We start from the raw sequence: 23,076 nt of genomic DNA on the forward strand, positions 1-23,076 counted from the left end.
GCCTAGCAGTAATCTGAGATACCCTCTGCACCCATGGTGACCGAAGAGACGTTGCAGGCTTCACCATCCTCTTTTCTTCCCCCCTTCCCGCATGTCCCTTATTTTCGGCCACCTGAACTTTCTTACCTTCACATTCATTTACTGCAGCAGCATCTTCAGGTTGTTTATCAGTTCTTCGTACAGATTCATCAATGATTTCAGATTCACAAGCTTTAGCAATCTGAACAACATCAACCATTTCCACTGATTCAGTCTAAGTAAAACCTTTAAACAGTTAGGACCAAAGCCAAAATCCCCTCTCGATTCCTTCCATGAACGAGAGGTCCACAATCCACAAATTGAACGATCAAACCTTTAAACAGTTAGGATCGTCTCAAATTTCCATCTTGGTCAAACCTTTAAACAGTTAGGACCAAAGCCAAAATCTCCTCTTGATTCGTTCCATGAACGAGAGATCCACAAATTGAGCGATCAAACCTTCCTACAGTTAGGATCGTCTCAAAACTCCCACTTGGTCAAACCCTACTACAGTTAAGACCACAACCAAAATCTCCTTTCGATTCATTTTTTGCGAACGAAGGGTCCACTTTTGAATTGAGTAATCAAACCTTATGACAGTTAGGATTATTCAAACCAATCCAGATTCTCTAAGTGGAGATCCCACTTTGAGTTTCTTTACTCCAGGAGATAGAATATAAAATTCTTTTTCTCCGATTCTGGGTTTATCTCTACCAACAAACAAGAGACCAGGAGATAGAATATAAAATTCTTCCTCTCCATCATCGGGTTCATCTCTACCAACAAACAAGAGACCAAGAGATAGAATATAAAATTCTTCCTCTCCATTATCGGGTTCATCTCTACCAACAAACAAGAGACCAGACTACTCCATTGGGTACACGAGTATAAACTGTTTTCCCTGACTCCGATAAGTATACGAGTATAAACTGCTTCTCCATCTCACTCCGAAGAGTATATGAGTATAAACTGCTCCTTGATACTCCAATAGGTATACGAGTCTAAACTATTTCCCTAATCTCAACAGGAAGTTTCTGGAGAATATTACTCAAAATATTCTTAAGAATAACCTGATTACCTCCTAACGGGTATATGAGGTTAAACTATTTCCCGAACACTCCAATGGAGCATATGAGTATAAACTATTTCTCCATTCTTCGACGGCAGTTCAAATTCAAGACTTCGACAACGGCCACGTGATAAACGCAGCACCGGAGGGATTTTAGCTATTCTACAAAGTACTGAATAAGCTAAAAGATAAAGAAGTCAAGGATTGAAGCCATCCATAGGGTATGTTACGCAACTTCCTCAACAAGGTACTGAAGAAATTGCAAGGAAAACTTATCATATCCAAAGTATCCCAGACTCCTCTTCAAAATGATGAGTCTGTGATACTTTGGAGGGGGTATCTGTAGACGTCAAAAAAATACTTAGACATCCAAATATCACAACACATGGCGGCGCGGCAGGACATGGTGCCGCGGCTAAGGCGCGGCAAGACATGGTGCCGCGGCTAAGGCGCGGCAGACCAAGGTGCCGCGGCTAAGGCGCGGCAGCCTATGGTGTCGCGGCTTAACCGCTGCAACCTATGGTGCCGCGGCAGTTAAAGCAAGATGCTGTGGTAGTTATAAAGGAGTTATCTGATGGTTTTTGAAGTCCACGTGGCGGCGTATCAGAGATAGAACGTGTGTTAACGTGGACAGGCAGTTAAACCACGAAAAAGGTGGTTAAAGGTCGTGGGAGAACAGTTTCAAACACGTATGAACGTGGGTGTAACGCGCCCTTTAGCCGCGGCAGTGTCGACTGCCGCGCTCTTTGGCCGCGACAGTGTCGACTGTCGCGCTCTTTAGCCGCGACAGCATCAACTGCCGCGCCTAAAGAGGCAGTTGTTGATCGGTTATTTCTTCAGTTATCGTCTAAGGAGGCTAAAAATACCCCCCTATGGCCATCATTGACAGAGGGAGCATTTCCAGAGCAGATTAGAGCAGAGAGCCTTGAGTTTTGGTGAATTAGAACATGAAAGAGAGTCTTCCTTCTTCACAAACATTCCCAAGAAGTTTCTGGCGATTCCTAGAGATCTAAGCTCTGACTTGATCTTTAGAAGAGTGAATATCTTACCTCGATAAGATATTCGCTTCAAATTCTTACTTCGGTAAACGAAGAAAGAATCATTAAACCCCTCACGGTTCAATTAGAATCTGTGATTTGGTGGTCCACGGGCTAACGCACCCCCGGCACAGGCAAAGATCCCACGCAAGCAGCGATCCAAACAACGATCCTGCGTTTGTTTTTTAAGAGTTGTAATTTTCATTTTGTTGTGTAAAAGAAGTCTTACAAAAAGGCTATCTCTTTTTTTGAATTCGTTGTAATCGACCGAAGATATAATGAATTCCATGACAAAACCAACTTTTGACGAAAACAAGCCCCCTCTTTGGTTCTTTCCTAGTGGCATTAGGGTCTAACAGAAGCACCTGCACTCCTAACTAGAGCATGTTCACTCTATAACAAATTAAAGTTACGTAGCTTATAAGGACCCTACCCTACTTTGAATAAATTTTAAACATAAATTTTGATCGAATACATTTGAATCGTCTGATTTTGTTAAATTCTTAATTTTTGACACATGTCACATTCTTTCTTCAAGTGGAAAGTCATAAGTTGTTGTTTTATAATTTGTCAAGTCAAGTTTTGAGTTTTAAAGTAGATTTTTTGAGTTTTCATAATGGTTTGGACCTTAAGAGAGAGAAAATGTGTTTTTATGATAAATTAGCTTATTGGGTTGGATCCAATAGAAATAATACCCATTAACCCAAGCCCTTTTCTTAATCCCTCATATAAAAGCCCCTAGTCCTCTCCCTCTTGAGATTAGGGCTGAGATTGGTGAGCTTGGAGGCCAAAAGAGGATTGATTCTACACCCAAGACAAGTGTTTTCTTGCTCAACGATTTTTTTTAAAATTTTGACTTATGGGTTTTAGAGATGTTACTTTCCTCTTGCTAATGATGTAAGTTTGATTTTAAAGGATTTGTTTAGTATTTTCGTGAGATTTGATCAATGGGAGGATCTCTCTAAGAGGTAGATCTCAATTCACAATCTTTTTCAAGGAGAAGGATCCATTGTGGTAGATAGATGTTAACTTTGCAGGATAGATTCTTTGATCCATGTTTTAATGATTTTCATAGGTTTTTGAATATTATGTGATCTTTGCATCTGTATGATACTTTGGGATAGTTTTAAATAGTTTGGATAAGGTGTTGCCTCCATTTTTGGTTTGGTTTGTAAGCCTTCGAGCTCTAACTGTGATTTGGAAATACTTGATCATTTAATGTGAAAATTGATGTATTAGATTCTTTTTGGCAGTAGAAAAATGTGTTGAAGTTGGTTTTCTATTATGTTTTAAATCAATGAAATATTAGATTCAAAATATTTTGAAACTCGTGGTTTTCAGCATGTGTGTATGCGCTAGACCTATCTAGTAAACGCGCTTAGTGAAATCTCAAGAGAAATTTAGTTTATAGTGTTTGAGTGCACGTGCTCAAGTGGGTGTTTTAAAGACAATTTATATTTTAAATTTTTGAGTCTGCTATTAGAACTTAAATGTCATCAAATCGGGGTGAGCGTACATGTCCTACCTCTGAGTGCAAGCGATCAGTTATTCAATTTGGAAATTTGATCTATTTTGAAAATTTGATTTATTTGAGCTTGTATTTCGTGATTCTTTGATTTCCTTTCATGATTCATTGATTTCCTTTCAATTTTGGAAATTTGATCTATTTGAGCTTGTGTTTCATGATTCTTTGATTTTCTTTCATGGATTACGATATTAGTTATTCAATTAAGCTTGCTCTTACCATCATGAGATAAAGTAGATGATAAAGTAGTCGTTTGGTTATAGTTTCTCGTTTATGACCACTTTTTGAATTCATGATATATCCATATTTACATTTACATGTATTGCTATGTTATCACGTAGTGTTTTATCATAGGTTTCTGTCATGCGACGCCATATTATTGCATGACATAGAATCCACTGACATTATGCATGTTAGCCTCAGCTATGCCTTGGACTTTTGTTTGCTTGGTTTGTTATCATGAGACTTGATCCTAAAGATATGCATGATTAGGCACCATAATGTGGTATATACATGATGATGATTGTTTGTGTTTGGATATTTGGTGTGTCCTTTATAACACTAAATTAAGAATATTTTCTGTTTGAATCAATAAAGTTCTTAGTTTGGGGTACATTGTGACTGTGAGTAGAGGCTCATGATTCTCGACAGCCAAAAATTTGACCAAGTATAATATATATAATAAACTAAGAAAGAGAAACCAAGAAAGAGATCAAGTATCCACATGTATCAAGTCATGAATGTCTTGCTTTGATATTTGACAGGCATGTTTCATTAACTTTGGAAATCCAGTTGAAGACCAGGGCCGGCCCTGGGCATAGGCAGGGGAAGCCTTCGCCTAGGGCCCCCAAAAAACAAGGGCCCCCATTTTTTTAGATATATATATACCTATATATATGAGGAAGTAAGGGGGCTTTTGTGCAAAATTATTAGAGGGGTCTAATAGCATAAATACACATCAAAACCTCCCTTATCTTCAACTCTTCAACCCGTCCTCTGTATCCAGCCAGGGCCGCTCTCACATATTAAAAAAAAAGAAAATTAAAAACCCTCTCTCTGACCTCTCTCTTCTTCCAATCTTCGGATCTTCCTCCCGCCTGTGTCCCGTCCTTGTCGCCTTGTCCTCCTCCCTCTCGGCTCTCGCCCGCCGGCCGCCGACCCGCCTCCATTGACCAAGCCAAGGTTAGGGTTTCACTTCTTGTCTTCTTCACTTCTATGCTCCTTTTGACAAGATCGTGAATTGGTGTAGAAATTTTGATTTATCTGTAAGTTCTCAGTTCTCACTAGGGTTTAGGAAGTAGGGCTTTGTGGAATTAGGGTTTAGGAATTAGAGCTTTGTGAAATTGAAATTGAAATTGATTAGAGCCTAAATTGAAATTGAAATTGGAATTAGTTCTCACTAGATTTTATTGTTTAATTTCAAATTTCAATTTAAATATTTGATATATTTTAGTCCCTAACATGCTTTTTGGTAGGAATCCTTGATTAATTTATTTTTCTCGATATTTATTAGATTGTAGCAGATTCAGAATTAAATTTGGATATCATGCCTCCTCGAAAGTATATGTCTAGACATGATAAGCGGATAAAGAAACAGAAACTTAAAGTATTCAATCGATCTCAAGCGGGAGCACTTGAAAAATTTATTACTTGTAGTAGAAATATATATTCTAATTCAGTTCAAGATTCGGTGAATGTTGAAAATGAGCAACCTGAAAATCAAGAAAGCGAGGATTTGGTTAATGAAAATTTGAATGAGAATAGAAATTCCATTGAAGAAGGTGAAGAACATGAAGATTCTAATGAGAATAGAAATTTGAATGAGAATAGCAATGTAAATGAACATGAAGAAAATGTAAATGAACATGAAGATTTGGTACAAGAAGAAAACCTTGAAAGAAGGCTTTCAAACATAAATGACCCAGGAAATTGAAAAAATATTGATCAAAGATTGAGAGACTTACTGGTTGAAAGAGGTCCCAAAAGAAATGATAATCTTAATTTTCCAAAAGATTCAGAAGGCATACATTTCTCCTCAACATATTACATTCGTAACTTATCCAATGGTGAACATCATGATAGAAAATGGCTAATCAATTCAAATTCTTTGGACAACGTTTTTTGTTTTTGTTGTAAGTTGTTCAAAAATGATGGAAACAAAATTCAATTGGCAAATGATGGAGTTAGAGACTGGAGAAATCTCAGTGCTAGACTTAAAAGTCATGAAACAAGTAGTGAACACATTGTTAACATGAAGAGTTGGATTGAATTAGAGATCAGATTACGACAAAATGCGACAATCGATAAAAGTGTTGAAGAACAAATCAACAAAGAACGAGAACATTGGAGAAAAGTACTATTGAGAGTAGTTGCTGTTGTGAAAACACTTGCTAAAAATAGTTTGGCATTTCGTGAAGATAATGAGAAGCTTTATGAAGAAAATAATGGAAATTTTTTAACTATAATAGAAATGATTGCCGAATTTGATCCAATAATGAAAGAGCATGTTCGTCGAATTAGGAGAAAGAAAGTCATCATCATTATCTTAGTCACAAAATTCAAAATGAATTTATTCTTCGAATAGCAGATGAGATCAAAAGTTTAATCATCCAAAAGATTAAAGAAGCAAAGTACTTTTCTGTTATTCTTGATTGTACTCCGGATGCAAGCCATGAAGAGGAAATGTCACTTATATTAAGATGCGTGAATATTTCAACAAGCCCAATAAAGAATGAGGAGTTCTTTTTAGGATTTTTAAAGGTGGATGATACATCAGGACGAGGACTTTTTGAAGAACTTGTAAATATTTTGCAAGAGCTTAAACTTGATATTGGTGATGTAAGAGGACAAGGGTATGATAATGGTTCTAATATGAAAGAAAAACATAAAAGTGTACAAAGAAGATTATTAGAGATAAATCCTAGAGCATTCTACACACCTTGTGGTTATCATAGTCTTAACATTGCACTTTGTGATATGGTAAACTCTTGTTCGCAAGCTTCATCTTTTTTTGGAGTGGTGCAGCGCATATATTCATTGTTTGCATCTTCTACAAAGCGGTGGAAAGTTCTTACAGATAAATGTTAAAGGTTTCACACTTAAGCCACCATCACAAACTCGTTGGGAAGGTCAAGTTGAAAGTGTTAAAGCAATAAGATTCCAAGCTCCAGATATAAGAGATGCTTTGATTTACTTAGCAAGTTCTAGTGAAGATCCCAAGACAAAAAGTGATCCTGAGTGCTTAGCAACATATAAAGTTGAGAATTTTGAGTTCTTACTTGGTATGGTTATTTGGTTTGATATTTTGAATGCTATTAACAAAATAAGTAAAATCATGCAATCAGAGGATATGCAGATTGATGTTGCTATAGACCTTTTAAGATGGCTCATTTCTTTTTTTGAAATCTACAAAGAAAATGGATTTGAAGCAGCTATGGTTGAGGCTAAAGAAATTGCAGTTAGAATGAAAGTTGAACCCATTTTTTGTGAACGTCGCATCATTCGTAGAAAGAAACATTTTGATGAAAATGCTAGTAAAGAGATGGCAATGACAGCTGAAGAATCCTTTAGAGTCAATTACTTCATATATATCGTTGATCAAGCTCTTTCTTCACTCAAGAGTAGATTTGAACAGTTTCAACAGTATGATGAATCTTTTGGTTTCTTGTTTAATTTGGAGAGGTTGAAGTCTGCAGATAATGATAGTTTGAAGTGTTCATGTCTTAACCTTGAAGATCTCCTAAAGCATGACAAAAATTTTGATATTAATGGGACAGAATTATTTTCAGAACTCCAAATCTTAAGAGAAGCATTACCAAGAGGAACAAAAAAAGCAATTGAAGTATTGAATTTTATGGAAAGGCTAAATTGTTGTTTTCCAAATGCTTGGATTGCTTATAGAGTATTATTGACAATACCAGTTACAGTTGCATCGGCCGAGAGAAGCTTTTCAAAGTTGAAGCTCATCAAATCTTATCTACGGTCAACAATGTCACAAGAGAGATTGAATGGATTGGCTATGATATCTATCGAAAAAAATTTATTGGAGAAGCTTGATTGGAACATTTTAATTGATAATTTTGCAGCTCAAAATGCAAGGCGATCCCATTTAATGTAGTATGAATTGTGTTATTTATAAAGCATCAAGAAGTTTTTTTATTTTAATATTAATATGATTATGTGCTTATTATCTCATTTTAATAAAAAATATTATGCTATCTTATAAAAATTTGTGTATGGAATATTGTATATAAAGGCCCCCATTTGAAAGCTTGATTAGGGCCCCGTGAAAAATTAAGAATATCAGGACCGGCCCTGATTCAATATTTATATCCATTAAGGACAATAGTTTTATTAATTATGAGAATGCAGGAGCATGGTTTGAGTATTGATGTTTTTCTGGAGGATCCAGATAAAACTGTGTCTTCCTTTGCCTTGCAATTAGAACATTGACAGCATCCAAATTTGGAATTTGTAGAATTCAGTTAAATCCTCATGACCGGGATATGGGATCACATTTGCAGAATTTTCACATGAAACTATGGAGCAATATTATGGTGGAAGAAGTACCCAATCTAGAGACAATACCTGTTAAATGTCTGTAGTTTGGCTCCTTATGTGAACTCATTTACAAGAGGAAGTAAATGTACACAAATCCAATAAATTAGGAGCTTTGATTTTTTGGGTTACAAACTCTAGAAGTTACAGGAGAATGTTTGTAAGCAGTCCATTTGTTTAAGTTAAAAAAGTTACAATTTAAAACAATCAACACATGAATCTGAAAAGAATAACCAGAAACAAACCAGCCCAAGGAAAACTTCAACGAACTAAGTGACACCCAAATCTTAGATACCAGCAATTTTTCCCATATCCAATTGCAGGTATTAAATCTCCAGAAGCTTTATCTATGTCTTTATTTCTTCTACTTCTGATGTTATTACGTCTGGTTCAGTACTTGTTCCCATAAACCTGGAAACATGAAAAAGAAAATTGTGATCAAATATAGAAATGACTAGGACAAAATAGGGATAAAAAAAAGATTGAGAGATTCTCACCTCGTATCCTGCTACTGATCTGCAATAGTTGGTATTACTCATCACAGTGCTTATTGAACCACAATCACTATCTTTAGCAGACATGTTTGTTTTATCAAACTTGAGATGCCATGGGAATTGATATGCATTTGCTGGACTCATACCCACTTGAGAAGAAGATCGTTGCATCTTAACACCTCTAGGAATATTCCTTCCCTCAACCGATGGTCTCCTCCTGCTAGATTGTCTCTCATACGAATCAAGTCTTTGTCTCGGGGCACTCTGAGACCTCCTCGCCTTTGCTCTCGATGACTCTGTATTAGCCATGTAACTAGGATAGAATGGGTAGTCAATAGAACCTTCGGCTGGATCAGGCATTGATGTTGCTGAAAAGTATTGGGGGCTGTTTTGTGCTGTTGCAAAGGAGAATTCTTCGAAATGACCACTGCAAGCTTTTGGGCTTATGTCAGTTAAGGCTGATGGAGATGGTGAATAGTGTTGTCGGAGATCGGCTTTGGACGGCGTTCTTGAACCGTAATAGTATATTGAGTGTCTGTGATCCGTTCTTTCAGATTGGGGAATGGAGTAGCTGTTCCTGCTATTTGATTTACTCCTTGGTTCCCCAATGTCCATCTCGACGATTTTGATGTTCTCTTCTGTATTATTCTCCATCTCCTGCATGCCAAATCGTTAATTTACTGTGAGTTTGATGAATTTGTATTTTCATTGTTCTGACTTTATCCGTTTTTTATGTCTCTACAGATAAAACTCTAAATTGTTAGCTCCGTGGAGTACTAACATGAGAAATGACTATCCTAATCTCTCTTGTTATAGTTCTGTGATTTTCAGATATGAAAATGAATGTCGTACTTTGTCACACAGGATGTCTGGCATGGCAATTGCTTGAAACTCATACACAGTACTATGTTTCTAAATGTTCTTTTCTTTTTTATATATGTACGTTCTTTGCGTAATGTATCTATAGGATGATATTTATATTTGAACAAATCTAAGTATGGATTTCATAAAATTGTGGGGTGGGGTGGGGGCTAACGTACTTCCTTTTATACATAACTTATCTTAATATATGCGCAAATCCAAGTACAAATTTATCCACTAGCCAATTAGATTTCATAAAATTGGGGTGGGGTGGGGGCTAACATACTTCTCTTAATATATGTACATTTTCCTTGCAAATAACATGTTTTCTAATTGTCCTAAATGGATTGATGCACGTATATTACCAGATGCAACCCACATGTAAATTCTTCATGGATGAAGTATCCTTCTCATCATGATCAGTTATGTAAACACAGGGATACAGTTGAGAAATGGAAATACTGAACCTCAAATGCAAAATATATCAGGCACTGGTTGGTTCACTGCAAAAAGGAACAGTGTAGCAAATATTGCAATGTCATATGATACATGTAGCATTTGTTGCAAAAATTGACTTCAAATCTATAAAAAAAATCCATTTTTTAGAATATTCAGATACCCTAACCTTTTTGTGGTAAGTCTATTCCATTGCAAAGTATGTGAGTGAAAAACAATTGTTGTAAAAGCTAAAAGACTGGGAATTTGAAAGAATTTTTGATGAAATGACATTGTCTTTTATGTTTGTTTCCGACAATCTGTAACTTTTTTTGCAACAAAATTGGCAGAAAAATTTGCTGTAGTCTTTTTTTCTTCTATCTTTTCTAATAAAATACTGCTAACTATACTCCTAGAAATATAAATCTGGTTGTTGTACTTACTTCTGCAGCTCTACGTCTTCATTACCAAACATAATCCTATCTTTCCATTCTTATTCTTTTCATAATTTTGTAAAATTGCAGCAAAAAAGATGTAATTGCAGGATGATAACTTACATATGATTGATGGAATCTCGAATGTTGTGGAGATCTTCTGCCAGTTGGCGGCCGTTGTGACATGGTTTGCGCTTCCTCTGCCATTTGTAACCTTTGGGCTCGAATTCTCGTCTGAGCCATTACCAAAGCTTGCATTCGCAGGAGGGTCTCATTGGCTTGCCTCCTTACCAGGTTTCCCCTTATCAATGCTTGCAGCTTCACTAATCCTTTTAGCGCACAAAGAGCTTTTCTCGCCTGCAGAAGAATAAAACCCCATTGCATCTTAGTTTGATTTATATTAATGCTGATTATATAGAACTTATGTTATTGTCATGTTAACCCTGAATTATCTCCTAATGATTGTTCTCTTATGTTTAGACAGACGGGCTCAAATCCTTTCCATTTATTTTGTTATTCATTTTATGACCAATTCACAAATCATGATCTTATTTGGATTTGTTTTTGTTTTTGTTTTTTAACTTCTTTTCAAATACACATGCAAAGGGTGTTATGGAAGACCCAGAAAGGTTTAAAGCACAATTTCCCCCCTCAACTTCAGAGTATCCCTTTTGCTTATCTACATTCTCTTTGTTTTGAAACTATCTTTATAAGATTTGTACTCTGATATAGAGATTGCTGCAAGTTAAGAAAGGATAGAGGTTGATGGAATGCTGAATATGAGTATCCTCATGCTAATTATACCCAGCACTGAAATACATAAGCTTCTTCAGTTGCTGCTGCATTACTATCTTATATCTGGCCTGTTATTTTCTTCAATTGTATGTAGATAAATTGGATGGTTCTTCAATCCTTTTTTGCTATTTCCATTTTATGACCAGTTCGCAAATCACCATCTTATTTGGATTTGTATCTAAACCCCAGTTACAAACATCCAGAAACATTTATAGCACAGTTCTTCCCCTAGCTCAATTTCAGAAGATTTTTTATATTATCTAACATTCGCCTATATTTTTAGAACCATCCTGGTGTAAATGAATAAATTGAAAAGGCGGGACAGAAGTTTAATTATTATTATTTTTTACCAGATGAGATCGAAAATAAGCCTGAATCTTGACAGCCACAGCCTCCTCCACCGCCCTGCTCGTTCGCCGGCCGCCATTGCTCACAGCTGTCAGCCGAACAACCGCGGCAGCAGCCTTTGCTAATTCACGAAAAAAAGAACAACCTTAACTAGGTTTTGATCTCGAGAGGTTAGTGGGTGGTTGATACAGTGCTTGGGTGCCATTTTGCATCCAGGAGTCTCATATTCATTGTGTGTTATACTCGCACCTGGTAAAATGTTGTAAATGCCCTTTTCTCCTCCTCCTCTTCCACTGTCCCCGTCATGATGTCCCTATTCAGTAGGTGATCTGTTCTGTCGTTTTTTTTTAATTGGGTTTTTGTCCTCCGCAAGATTGATCCAAAAGGACCGTCTCCCCTGCGTGCCCCTATCCTTCGCATCAGTAACGCCAGCGCTCTCCTCCTCCCCTCGAAAGTAAGGCTGGGGTATTTTAGGAAACTTGGCGCGTGATATCAATGAAATGGGCCACCGTAGCCCATGTGACGGGGTAGGCTGTGAACGTGCGAGGATCCACAAGGGAATCCTTTTTTCGTAACGTCAGCGCCTCATGTATACGTGGGGTCCTTAAGAGGCTGATCTTTTTTGGAGCTGGGTTTATTTCGTGCGCGCGTCTTTTTGCTCTCCTCTCGATCTCGGCCCCTAAGTCCTGGTCACATCGTAGCGTACTTCTGGCTATGAAAGAATGGTGGTGGTTGTGGCCATCCGATGTTGTTGGTTCTTCTGGTCCGCATCGCTAGTTCTTCTGAGCTGCAGTGTTGGCGCATCAGACATGTCTCCGGAAGTTTAATGGGCCTTAAAAAACAGATTGAAAAAGCCGAGTCTTGGGGTAAATTCTGGTTGGTTGATCTCGCATAAATGGTATCATCGTCCAAAAGGGAGATTGGGTATGTCGTAATCTTGATAGGTTACCTGAACTTTTAAGAGTGTGCATCCTGTTAGAACGCCCCGTACCAAGGTGTTCCGAGACGTTGAGACGACATGTGGAGAGGTAGTTTGGGTATTTTACTGCCATCGTCTATGGCTCAGATCTCACTGTAGCGTGCGGTGCTCAAGTAGAAAGTGCACTCAACTTCTTATTGGATGTATTGCTTAGTTCCATTAGTTGACGTAGCGCGGAAGTGATAGCCCCGGAATCTAGCAAGGACGTTATCTGAATCTACAAAGAACAATCTTCGAATCCACGAAGAAAATATCGAAAAAGAAAAATTTTATTGATCAAAAGTTATTATTCTCCTTTGAGGTTACATGACTCTTTTTAAATAGAAAAACAAATAAGACTCCTAGTAAGACTAGAATTACAAAGAAATATTAAATATCAAATTATATCCTAAAAAGACTCCCTCTAATAGAGGAAATAAATCATGAATCAAAATTGAATTTGTTTCCTAATCTAATTGGACTCTAATATTAAATTTATTTCCTAATCTAAATAGGCTCCAATTTTATTACTAAAAATAAACTAGAAGTTGATTATTTTCGAATTTCAGTCAAAACTGGGTATTACTGATGAGATTTTAAAAAACTTACAATTTGGTTGCCTCCGTCTCGTCGAGATAGTTGATTTACATATATAATGTCATAATTCACCTTTCGGACTGAAAAATATGATTGTTTCTTTGCGGAAGTCAATAATACGTGTAGTACGTGATTCTCCGAATCCTCCATGAAATTGTCCGTCAAGCGTCCTACATCAGTCTCCCCTTGTTGAAAGAAGCTCGACCCCGAGCTTATATTTGTTAGAATAGTATCTATGGCTCAGATCTCACTGTAGCGTGCGGTGCTCAAGTAGAAAGTGCACTCAACTTCTTATTGGATGTATTGCTTAGTTCCATTAGTTGACGTAGCGCGGAAGTGATAGCCCCGGAATCTAGCAAGGACGTTATCTGAATCTACAAAGAACAATCTTCGAATCCACGAAGAAAATATCGAAAAAGAAAAATTTTATTGATCAAAAGTTATTATTCTCCTTTGGGGTTAGATGACTCTTCTTAAATAGAAAAACAAATAAGACTCCTAGTAAGACTAGAATTACAAAGAAATATTAAATATCAAATTATATCCTAAAAAGACTCCCTCTAATAGAGGAAATAAATCATGAATCAAAATTGAATTTGTTTCCTAATCTAATTGGACTCTAATATTAAATTTATTTCCTAATCTAAATAGGCTCCAATTTTATTACTAAAAATAAACTAGAAGTTGATTATTTTCGAATTTCAGTCAAAACTGGGTATTACTGATGAGATTTTAAAAAACTTACAATTTGGTTGCCTCCGTCTCGTCGAGATAGTTGATTTACATATATAATGTCATAATTCACCTTTCGGACTGAAAAATATGATTGTTTCTTTGCGGAAGTCAATAATACGTGTAGTACGTGATTCTCCGAATCCTCCATGAAATTGTCCGTCAAGCGTCCTACATCAGTCTCCCCTTGTTGAAAGAAGCTCGACCCCGAGCTTATATTTGTTAGAATAGTAGCTTCATTTATAAATAATTTTCTTCTTTGGCAACGATCAGCATCCACTTGTATTCAGTATTGATTTTCTCAATTTGTTCTTTTACCTCCTCTGCTAGAACTTTTTTTGTATCAAACTTGTGTACGAATCTTTTCCATGACATGTGTAGTAACTGGCAGCATGTGGCTCTGTAGTCGACATGAAAAACTTGTTGGCCTTCTTGTTTTGATGATGTTTAACAAACAATTTATCACTAATGTTGTTTGTCTAGTATTTGTGTTTTCCTATTTATTATAGACAAACAACGTAGTTGGAGGATGGATGGAATCGAGCCTTAACGATCATATCAAATGGAGGTTGGCGGAATTGTGGAGTGAAGCAACGTCAATTCAAGTTAAAGATCCAATTACAAGCTTCTTCCGCAAAGTTTACCAAGTCATGCTCATTGAAGACCTTCATCAAGCTTGGGTATATTTAGTATAGGTTTATATTATGTGTGTTTAATACTCTAAGCTCAATATCATATACACACACAATATTAGATTTTCTCACAAAATGAGCTATTTTGAGAAAACTTTATGATATTGTTTTATTGACCATGTTTACTTTATATTCATGTGTTATAATGTTTATGAAGACATTTCATAAAGTTTCAATATGCGTTTAAACTCTTTTTGTCAAAAACATGTTCTTAACAAATTCATATTCATGCATATTTTTACAAAATAATGAGTTTTCACAATTGAGAAATGAAAATTAAAAATTTAATTTTGTAAAATATTTTTTTCATGTTTATAAATATTTTGCAAAGTTTCATCAAGTTTGGAATTGATTTGTTATGTTTAATGGAATTTACAAAATCATGTTTTTGTTCGTGCACATGTTCGTGCATATTTTACAAAACAGATGAGTTTTCATAAATGGGAAGTGATATTCAAGAAATTCTTTCTTTGACATGTTTATCTATATGTTTAGAAACTTTCTTCAAAATTTTACTATTTTTGGAGTTTATTTACTGTGCCCAATTGATTTTACAAAATCGTGTATGTCAGCAGATTTTCAGAAACTGTATTTCTGTGTTTAAACATTTATTTCTCTCAACTGGGAAATGATTTTTCAGAAATTATTTCTCTAACATGTTCTTATATATGTCTAGAACCGTCCCTCAAAATTTAATAATTTTTTGAGTTGATTTACTATTTTTAATTGATTTTACAGAGCTAAATACACAGTGCTACAGTACCAGCGATCGACCGCGCTACAGTGTGGTCGACCGACGAACTCTCTGGAAAACTCCTCCGTTTCTGACCTTGTTCACGGTCGACCGCGATTTTCCTCGTTCAACCGCCGTAGTTCCAATGGCTATTTTTAGAGCCGTTGCAGAGTGTTTTTTTTGGTTTTTTTCTTGGCTTTCTCTTACCTTTGGGGTTTCATACAAATACCCCCTTACCTCAGTTTTTACAGAGACACAAGAAATGTTTTAAAGAGTTTTGAAAAAGAGTTTAAGCTTGTTTTAAGATTGTTTAAGGGTTTAGTTTAAAGCTGTTTTGGTTTTCATAAGTGGAGGAGATCATCTTCTTGTTTGGGCTTCAATCTCCATCTCTCCATCTTATTATTCAGAGAAGAATCTCTAAACTCATTTCTAGCTATTTATTATTTTGTTTATAATTTTTATATGCTAGATTTTAATTGAGTTTAGTTTTGATTTATTAAATCTCATTGTTACACACACCCACTTGAGCTTATTCTATTTGCATACATAGTATATTAGGGTTGTGAGAGATTGTAACATTGAGTTGTGCTTAATTGTGTTCTCATCTATTGTAGAGAACAAATTTATATTTGTTACATTATGAGTGGTGTAAGGTTTTCGGTGAGCTAGAAAACCGAGTATGTTGTGGAGTTTTCGGTGAACTATAAAACCGAGTGTGAGGAGTGAACGTTGATCGGTGAGCGTTGAAAATCGACATTGTGAGGTGTAAACGTTATTCGGGTGAGCGTAAAAAACTCGGTTGTGATAGTGGATTTCTCCCCGGGAGAGGGGAGCGGAGACGTAGGACGGAAGGTCCGAACTCCATGATCATATTGTTTGTTTGAGTTTATCTTTGGCGTATTTGCTTTTGCATTTATCTTATATCGCCATTTGTGCATTGCTCATTTATTTCATCCACTATCTTGTTTAGTTTATTGTTTCCCCTTGTGTTAGTTTATATATATCCTTGCATATATATTTCATCATATAGGATATATCTCATTGTTCATATTGCTTATCCTAGCTTATATTTTTGTTGTATTTCATACTTGCTAGGATAACTTGTTAATTAATTTTAATTGGTATTTAATCGGATTAGATTAGCATAAGACCCTAATCACCCCCCCCTCTAGGGTCTAACAAAACTCCTCCAAATATTTTTCTTGTTGCTTCCCATATTCTAGTGTCGACGGTATCATCTCACCATTATTGAAATTATTGATGACTATTGCTTCCAAAAAATAATTTTCTTCCTTATACTCCATACGCAATTCTTTCATCTCCTTTATCTCAAGCTCTCTATCAAGCAATGCACACATACCATCAATTGCCTCGCTCTCTATTTTATCCTTCTCCCCCATCGGGACAATATCAATATGTGTAATATCACTCACGATATTATGTAGAATATTCATCTTCATTAACATATCATCATCAATATCAGGAACCTCAGGATGAATCTTGATGTTGACAAAATCTTCCTTTCCGGGGGTGAGCGTCTTGTTGTTTGCCACTAAAGAAGCCTTCTCCTTAGCAATCTCTGTCTTAAATGCCTTCAGTTCTAGGATTGACATAATTGATGAAGTCTTTATTGGTTCTTTCTCGGTGCTCTTCATAAATCCAGACTCTTTTCAGAGATGAATTGAGGTTTCTTAATTTTCTCATAATCATAACTAGTTTGATGACTCTCTAAAAACATCCATGATAAAGGTCGTATGTCGTTCTGCTCAAGATCTCGCTCCACCTTCTTTGCTAGACGGGTCGTAGTGACTAAGGTAAAAGAATCATTTAAATACGCCTGACATTGCTTGTAGTTAGAAGGTAAGAAACGATCTCTCAATAATTTCTTCATCTTTGCTCATGTTCGAACCGGATCCTTCCCTTGATGGTATCGATTTATTAGTACTTCATCCCACCATACAGATGCTTTTTCTTTAAGACTGTAAGCCACTAATTTAACTTTTCAATCTTCTGAGATTATCTTATACTCTATTCTAATCTTTTGGAAAGTTCGAAGTTCTTCGTGGATTCCAAGATTGTTCTTTGTGGATTCAGAAAACGTCCTTGGTGGATTCTGAGGCTATCACTTTCGCACTGCGTCAATTGGTATCAGAGCTTTGTTCCTTCGATCTGATGGCATGTGATGAAGTACCTTTTTCTCGAACTGAGTTCGACGTGATGAAGACCGATGTTAATAAAATGAAGACTATCATAGAACGACTTGCGTCGATAGTGGAGCGTCTGAACATAGGAGGAGGTCAAAATCGCATTGATGGTCCCCAACTACGTGATATGACTCCACATGATGAGTTCAATAGTGATGACTATGAAGCCTCACACTATGGTTATGATTGCAGAGATCACTAAAGTCATGACAATTATGACACTAGAAAATTAAAAATACCATCCTTCAACGGAAAGCTTCATGCTGATGATTTCCTTGATTGGTTGATAATGTGGATAAGTATTTTTCGTATAAGATAATCCCAGAAGATTGAAAAGTTAAATTAGTAGCATACAGGCTTAAAGAAAAAGCATCTGCATGGTGAGATAAAGTACTGATAAATCGATACCATCAAGGGAAGGATCTAGTTCGAACGTGGGCAAAGATAAAGAAATTATTGAGAGAACGTTTCTTACCTTCTAACTACAAGCAATGTCAAGTGTCTTTAAAAGATTCTTTTACCTTACCCGTTACGGCCCGTCTAGCGAAGAAGGTGGAGCGAGAACTTGAGCAGAACGACATACGCTCTTTATCATTGATGTTTTTAGAGAGTCATCAAACTAGTTATGATTATGGAAAAATTAAGAAACCTCAATTCATCTCTGAGAAAAAGTCTGGATTTGTGAAGAGCACCAACGAAGAACCAATAAAGACTTCATCAATTATGACAATCCTAAAACCGAAAGCATTTAAGACAAAGATTGCTAAGGAGAAGGCTTCTCTAGTGGTAAACAACAAGATGCGCACCCCCGGAAAGAAAGATTTTGCCACCATCAAGATTTATCCTGAGGTTCCTGGTGTTGATGATGATATGTTAATGAAGATGAACATTCTACATAATATCGTGAGTGATATTACATATATTAATATTGTCCCGATGGAGGAGAATGATAAAATAGAGAGCGAGGCAATTGATGGTAGTGTGCATTGCTTAATAGAGAGCTTAAGATAAAGGAGATGAAAGAATTGTGTTTGGAGTATAAGGAAGAAAATTATTTTTTGGAAGCAATAGTCATCAATAATTTCAATAATGGTGAGATGATACCGTCGACACTAGAATATGGGAAGCAACAAGGAAAATATTTGGAGGAGTTTTTCATGTCGACTACAGAGCCACATATTGTTAGCTACATACACATGTCATGGAAAAGATTCATACACAAGTTTGATACAAAAGAAGTCCTAGCAGAGGGGGTAAAAGAACAAATGGAGAAAATCAATACTAAATACAAGGCAGATGCTGATCGTTGCAAAAGAAGAAAATTATTTATAAATGAAGCTACTATTCTAAAAAATATAAGCTCGGGGTCGAGCTTCTTTCAACAAGGGGAGACTGATGTAGGACGCTTGACGGATAATTTCATGGAGGATTCGGAGAATCACGTACTACACGTATTATTGACTTCCGCAAAGAAACAATCATATTTTTCAGTCCGGAAGGCGAATTATGACATATTATATATGTAAATTGCCTATCTCGATGAGACGGAGCCAACCAGATTGTTAGTTTTTTAAAATCTTATCAGTAATACCTAGTTTTGACTAAAATCCGAAAATAATCAACTTCTAGTTTATTTTTAGTAATAAAATTGGAGTCTATTTAGATTAGGAAATAAATTTAATATTAGAGTCCAATTAGATTAGGAAACAAATTCAATTTTGATTCATGATTTGTTTCCTCTATTATATAGATTAGGAAACAAATTCAATTTTGATTCATGATTTGTTTCCTCTATTATAGGGAGTCTTTTTAGGATATAATTTGATACTTTCTATTTCTTTGTAATTCTAGTTTTACTAGGAGTCTTATTTGTTTTTCTATTTAAGAAGAGTCATCTAACCCCAAAGGAGAATAATAACTTTTGATCAATAAAATTTTTCTTTTTTGATATTTTCTTAGTGGATTCGAAGTTCCTCGTGGATTTACATATTGTTCTTTGTGGATTCAGAGAACGTCATTGGTGGATTCCGAGGCTTTCACTTCCGCGCTGCATCATTAGTACTCTTAAGTCTCTATTTGAGCTTATAAGCATCTAATGGCTGAAAGGAATCTGGGTAATATTCCAGTTCGTCAAGTCATTACCAGAGTTTCTGATTGAAGTTTCGGTAAATAGGAAAACGTTGGATGTGGATTGTTATAATGGGCAGGAGACGTATCACGTTATGTAAAATTTCTACGGAAAGGGGTTAAGCTAAACTATATATGGTGTAAGGTTTGTAGCTATACTGGGGGAATAGACCCTAGCATCTTTTCTCAAATGCGATAAGGGGATGGTTATATCTGCCCTTTCTCTCTGGTACATTATTGTGCAAAAGAAAGAAAGGTATAGTTGGCAAAGTCACATGCCGTTGCATAAATTGTACTGCCCATCTGGCCATGTGTTTAGGATGAAGATGAGTGGCTTCCTCCTCTGCTTTTGCTGTTCTACACGTCTTTCATCTCAAATCATTCAGAGCATTTTTGTAAGAACATGTGAGACAAAATTATTTGAGTATGATTATTTGAATAATCATTTGAAATCTATCGTTTTCCTTTTAGCTGAGCCGCCTTACAATGGGAGGAAGTACTCAAGGCATTTGATTCTTTGATTTTGTATGGTTTAAATCATGAGGAATCTTGATGGGGGTCTGTATCCGAAAGACAATTGAGGAAGCAGCTTGTTAGTTTAAATAAGCTGATATTTAAATGATTTGCTCTAGCCACTTTGAATTCTTCTCCTCTTGGAGCTTGACTGATTAACATGATTAAATTGGAAAAAGAAATTCTTTAGGAGTTTTATATAGAAACTCATATAGGGAGAAAAGATATCACAATGTGTTGGGGTGGGGGGAATTTAGAGTTGATGAGCTTAAACAGAAGTTAAGAATCAATTTTAACCCAAAAGCTACAGGTGTTAGGTATTGACCCAAACTCCTATTTAAACTCATCATTCTTTCTTATCTTATCCACCGGGATTCACTAACTTTTGTATCACTTCACTCCTGGGCCAACTATTGCACCAATTTACTTGCGGGCTAACCAGACCATGCATTCAACATATAGTTATCAAACAGCCTACCATTTCATTTGTGGGAGAAATCTGGCTCAATCTAGAGTTGATGAGATTTAAATAGAAGTTATGAACTAATTTTAACCCAAAAGGTATAGCTGTTATGTATTGACCCAAACTCCTATTTAAACTCATCATTCTTTCTTATCTTATCCACTGGGATTCACTAACTTTTGCATCATTTCACTCATGGGCTAACTAATTCACTAACTATTGCACCACTTGTGGGCTAACTAGACCATGCATTTGACACGTGGTTGTCAAATATCACACTACTTCACTCAGTGGTTAATCAAACTATATCACTCCTATGGACATCCGTGGACCTTAGCTCTGATACTATTTGTTGGGGGAGAAATCTGGTCTAACCTAGAGTTGATGAGGTTTAAACAGAAGTTGTTGATGCTGCTGGAGATCACATAGTCAATTATGTTCGTGTTTGCACAAATTTGTTGAGGATTGATGAAGGGGCCACTTTCTCCTCCGACTTTATGTCTAGTTCTTTGAACAGGGTAGATAAATCTGCACAAGTAGAAAGTCGTGAGAGGTCGGAGCTTGGTTCTCCCCGTTGTACCTCCGACGATCAAGTCAGCTGGTGAACTTGAGTGGGGTGAACAAGAACCGTGAAAGTTCTTGTGTGTAGTAAGATGCAAAGGAATTCATGGAGAATCCCCATTGTCGAAGTTGGACTAAAATCAGATCTGAGTTGTGGGTCTGGATCTAGAGATCCGATCACTCCCCTAAGTTAGAATTATACCTCTATTTATACTTGTGGGTGTGAGGGGTAGAACCATCATTCTGCCTGAGCACAGGATAGCGGTGAAGAAGCGTGTGCTGTGGCGAGTGGGAGAAGGATGCTGATAACCATCATTCGGGGCTTGCTTTATAGGTGTCGGCTGGCGAGTGGGAGAATGATCACTTCAGCATTAAATGAGAAGTGAATTGTAGCAGGGCGGTGGCCCACGTGGTCCAATGAGTCATGAAGGTTATCGAGCTAGGGGCATTGATGCGCTTGATAAGCATTAATGGTCAAGAAGTAACACCTTTCGAGTCGACATAAAGGAATGTCAAGTCGTCGAGTCGGTAAATAGTCGAGTGGACTCGCGGCGAGTCGTTTTCGACAAAAGGGAGGTGACAAGTTCCGCCCTCCAAGTCGAAATGAAGGAATATCGAGTCGTCGAGTCGGCGGAATGGTCGTCCCCATTGGTCTTTGGCCACCAAGTTGATTGGGACAAAGCATGTAGCACACTTGTCCATTGCTTGGCGATGAGCTTGTACTTTTAGTGAATGGGAACACTATAACAGTTGACCCATTTCACTTGGAGTCCGTTTGAACCGGGTTCAAGTGAAATGAGAGAACAAGTGCTGATTGTTGAATTGGTCGTGTTAGGATCACCCGAGTGCTGAGCGGTCGAGACGACTGACTCATTTTGCGCCTCTTATTGGCGAGATGTCCGGGTCTTTCTGTCGAAGGAGACCTACAAGTTAGAGTGACTAGGACTTATTAAGGATGCCTAGATCTTTTCGGCAAAGTGATAACCCTGAGATTGGGTGCCCAGTGTTGGCCCCTTTTTTGATGATGATTTGCCATATAATTTATAGCTAATTTGTTTCCTAGTGGTTGTGGCTTGTTTCTTTTTACAGGATATCCATATATGATGAAAAGTCATTTATATCAGAGTTAAAGATTCAAGATTAAATTGTGTGCGCAATTACTTAGGTATATTAATAGTTTTGTAACGTATATTATGTGAATATATTTCAAGCTCAATATATATACACACACACAATTTTGATTTTTATTACAAAATGAGTTTATTTGATAAAACAATGCAATATTAGTTTATTAATCTTTTTTACATTACATTCATATTTTATAATGTTTATATAAACATTTCATAAAGTTTCCACATGTTCTTACATGTCAAACTTCATTTTCAAGATTCATCAAAAACATGTATTATGTACACCTTGCAAAAATAATGATATTTTACAAATGAAGTGTAATTCCAAAATTTCTTTTTTTAACATGTTCATATTCATGTTTATAAACGTTTTCCAAAGTTTTATATTTTTTTGAATCTATTTACTATTTTTAAAAGAGGATTGAAAATCAGATTTACTATTTGTTTCTGGCTGATAACCTATTATCAGTCGACTGATAGATTTTATCAGTAGACTGATGAACTCGTCTAGAAAGTGCTAAAAGTTTCTGTTTCTGTGACTGACATTCTATCAGTCGACTGATGGTCCTTCAGTCAACTGATAAGCTCTTTCGGTTGACCTTTGAACCGCAAACCACTTACAACGGTCAGCTTATTAGTCGACTGATGAATCCCGTCAGTCGATTGATAAACTTCCAATAGCTAGTTTTTTTTAGATTTTTGGATTTCCATTTTTTATCTTTTTCATTGGTTTTCTCTTGGTTTTGGGGCTTGTTCTATGATCCTATATATACCCCACACCCTCTAACTTCTG

At 36.4% G+C, this 23,076-nt stretch overlaps 1 protein-coding gene and 1 pseudogene across 1 annotated transcript; one reads left to right on the forward strand and one right to left on the reverse strand.

Moving 5' to 3' along the window:
- The first annotated feature begins 5,195 nt into the window (after nucleotides 1-5,195).
- Nucleotides 5,196-7,766, forward strand: LOC109827186 (annotated as a pseudogene).
- A 487-nt stretch (nucleotides 7,767-8,253) lies between these two features.
- Nucleotides 8,254-11,820, reverse strand: LOC109827188. Its single transcript, XM_020394155.1, has 4 exons — nucleotides 11,576-11,820; nucleotides 10,554-10,787; nucleotides 8,704-9,357; nucleotides 8,254-8,617 (listed from the first exon to the last, which is right to left on the reverse strand). The coding sequence occupies exons 2-4, from the start codon at nucleotides 10,686-10,688 to the stop codon at nucleotides 8,597-8,599; spliced, it is 810 nt and encodes a 269-aa protein (XP_020249744.1). The 5' UTR covers nucleotides 10,689-10,787; nucleotides 11,576-11,820; the 3' UTR covers nucleotides 8,254-8,596.
- Between the last annotated feature and the right edge of the window lie 11,256 nt (nucleotides 11,821-23,076).

The sequence above is a fragment of the Asparagus officinalis genome, unplaced genomic scaffold (genome assembly GCF_001876935.1).
Source record: "Asparagus officinalis unplaced genomic scaffold, Aspof.V1 AsparagusV1_Un82, whole genome shotgun sequence".
Lineage (NCBI taxonomy): Eukaryota > Viridiplantae > Streptophyta > Magnoliopsida > Asparagales > Asparagaceae > Asparagus > Asparagus officinalis.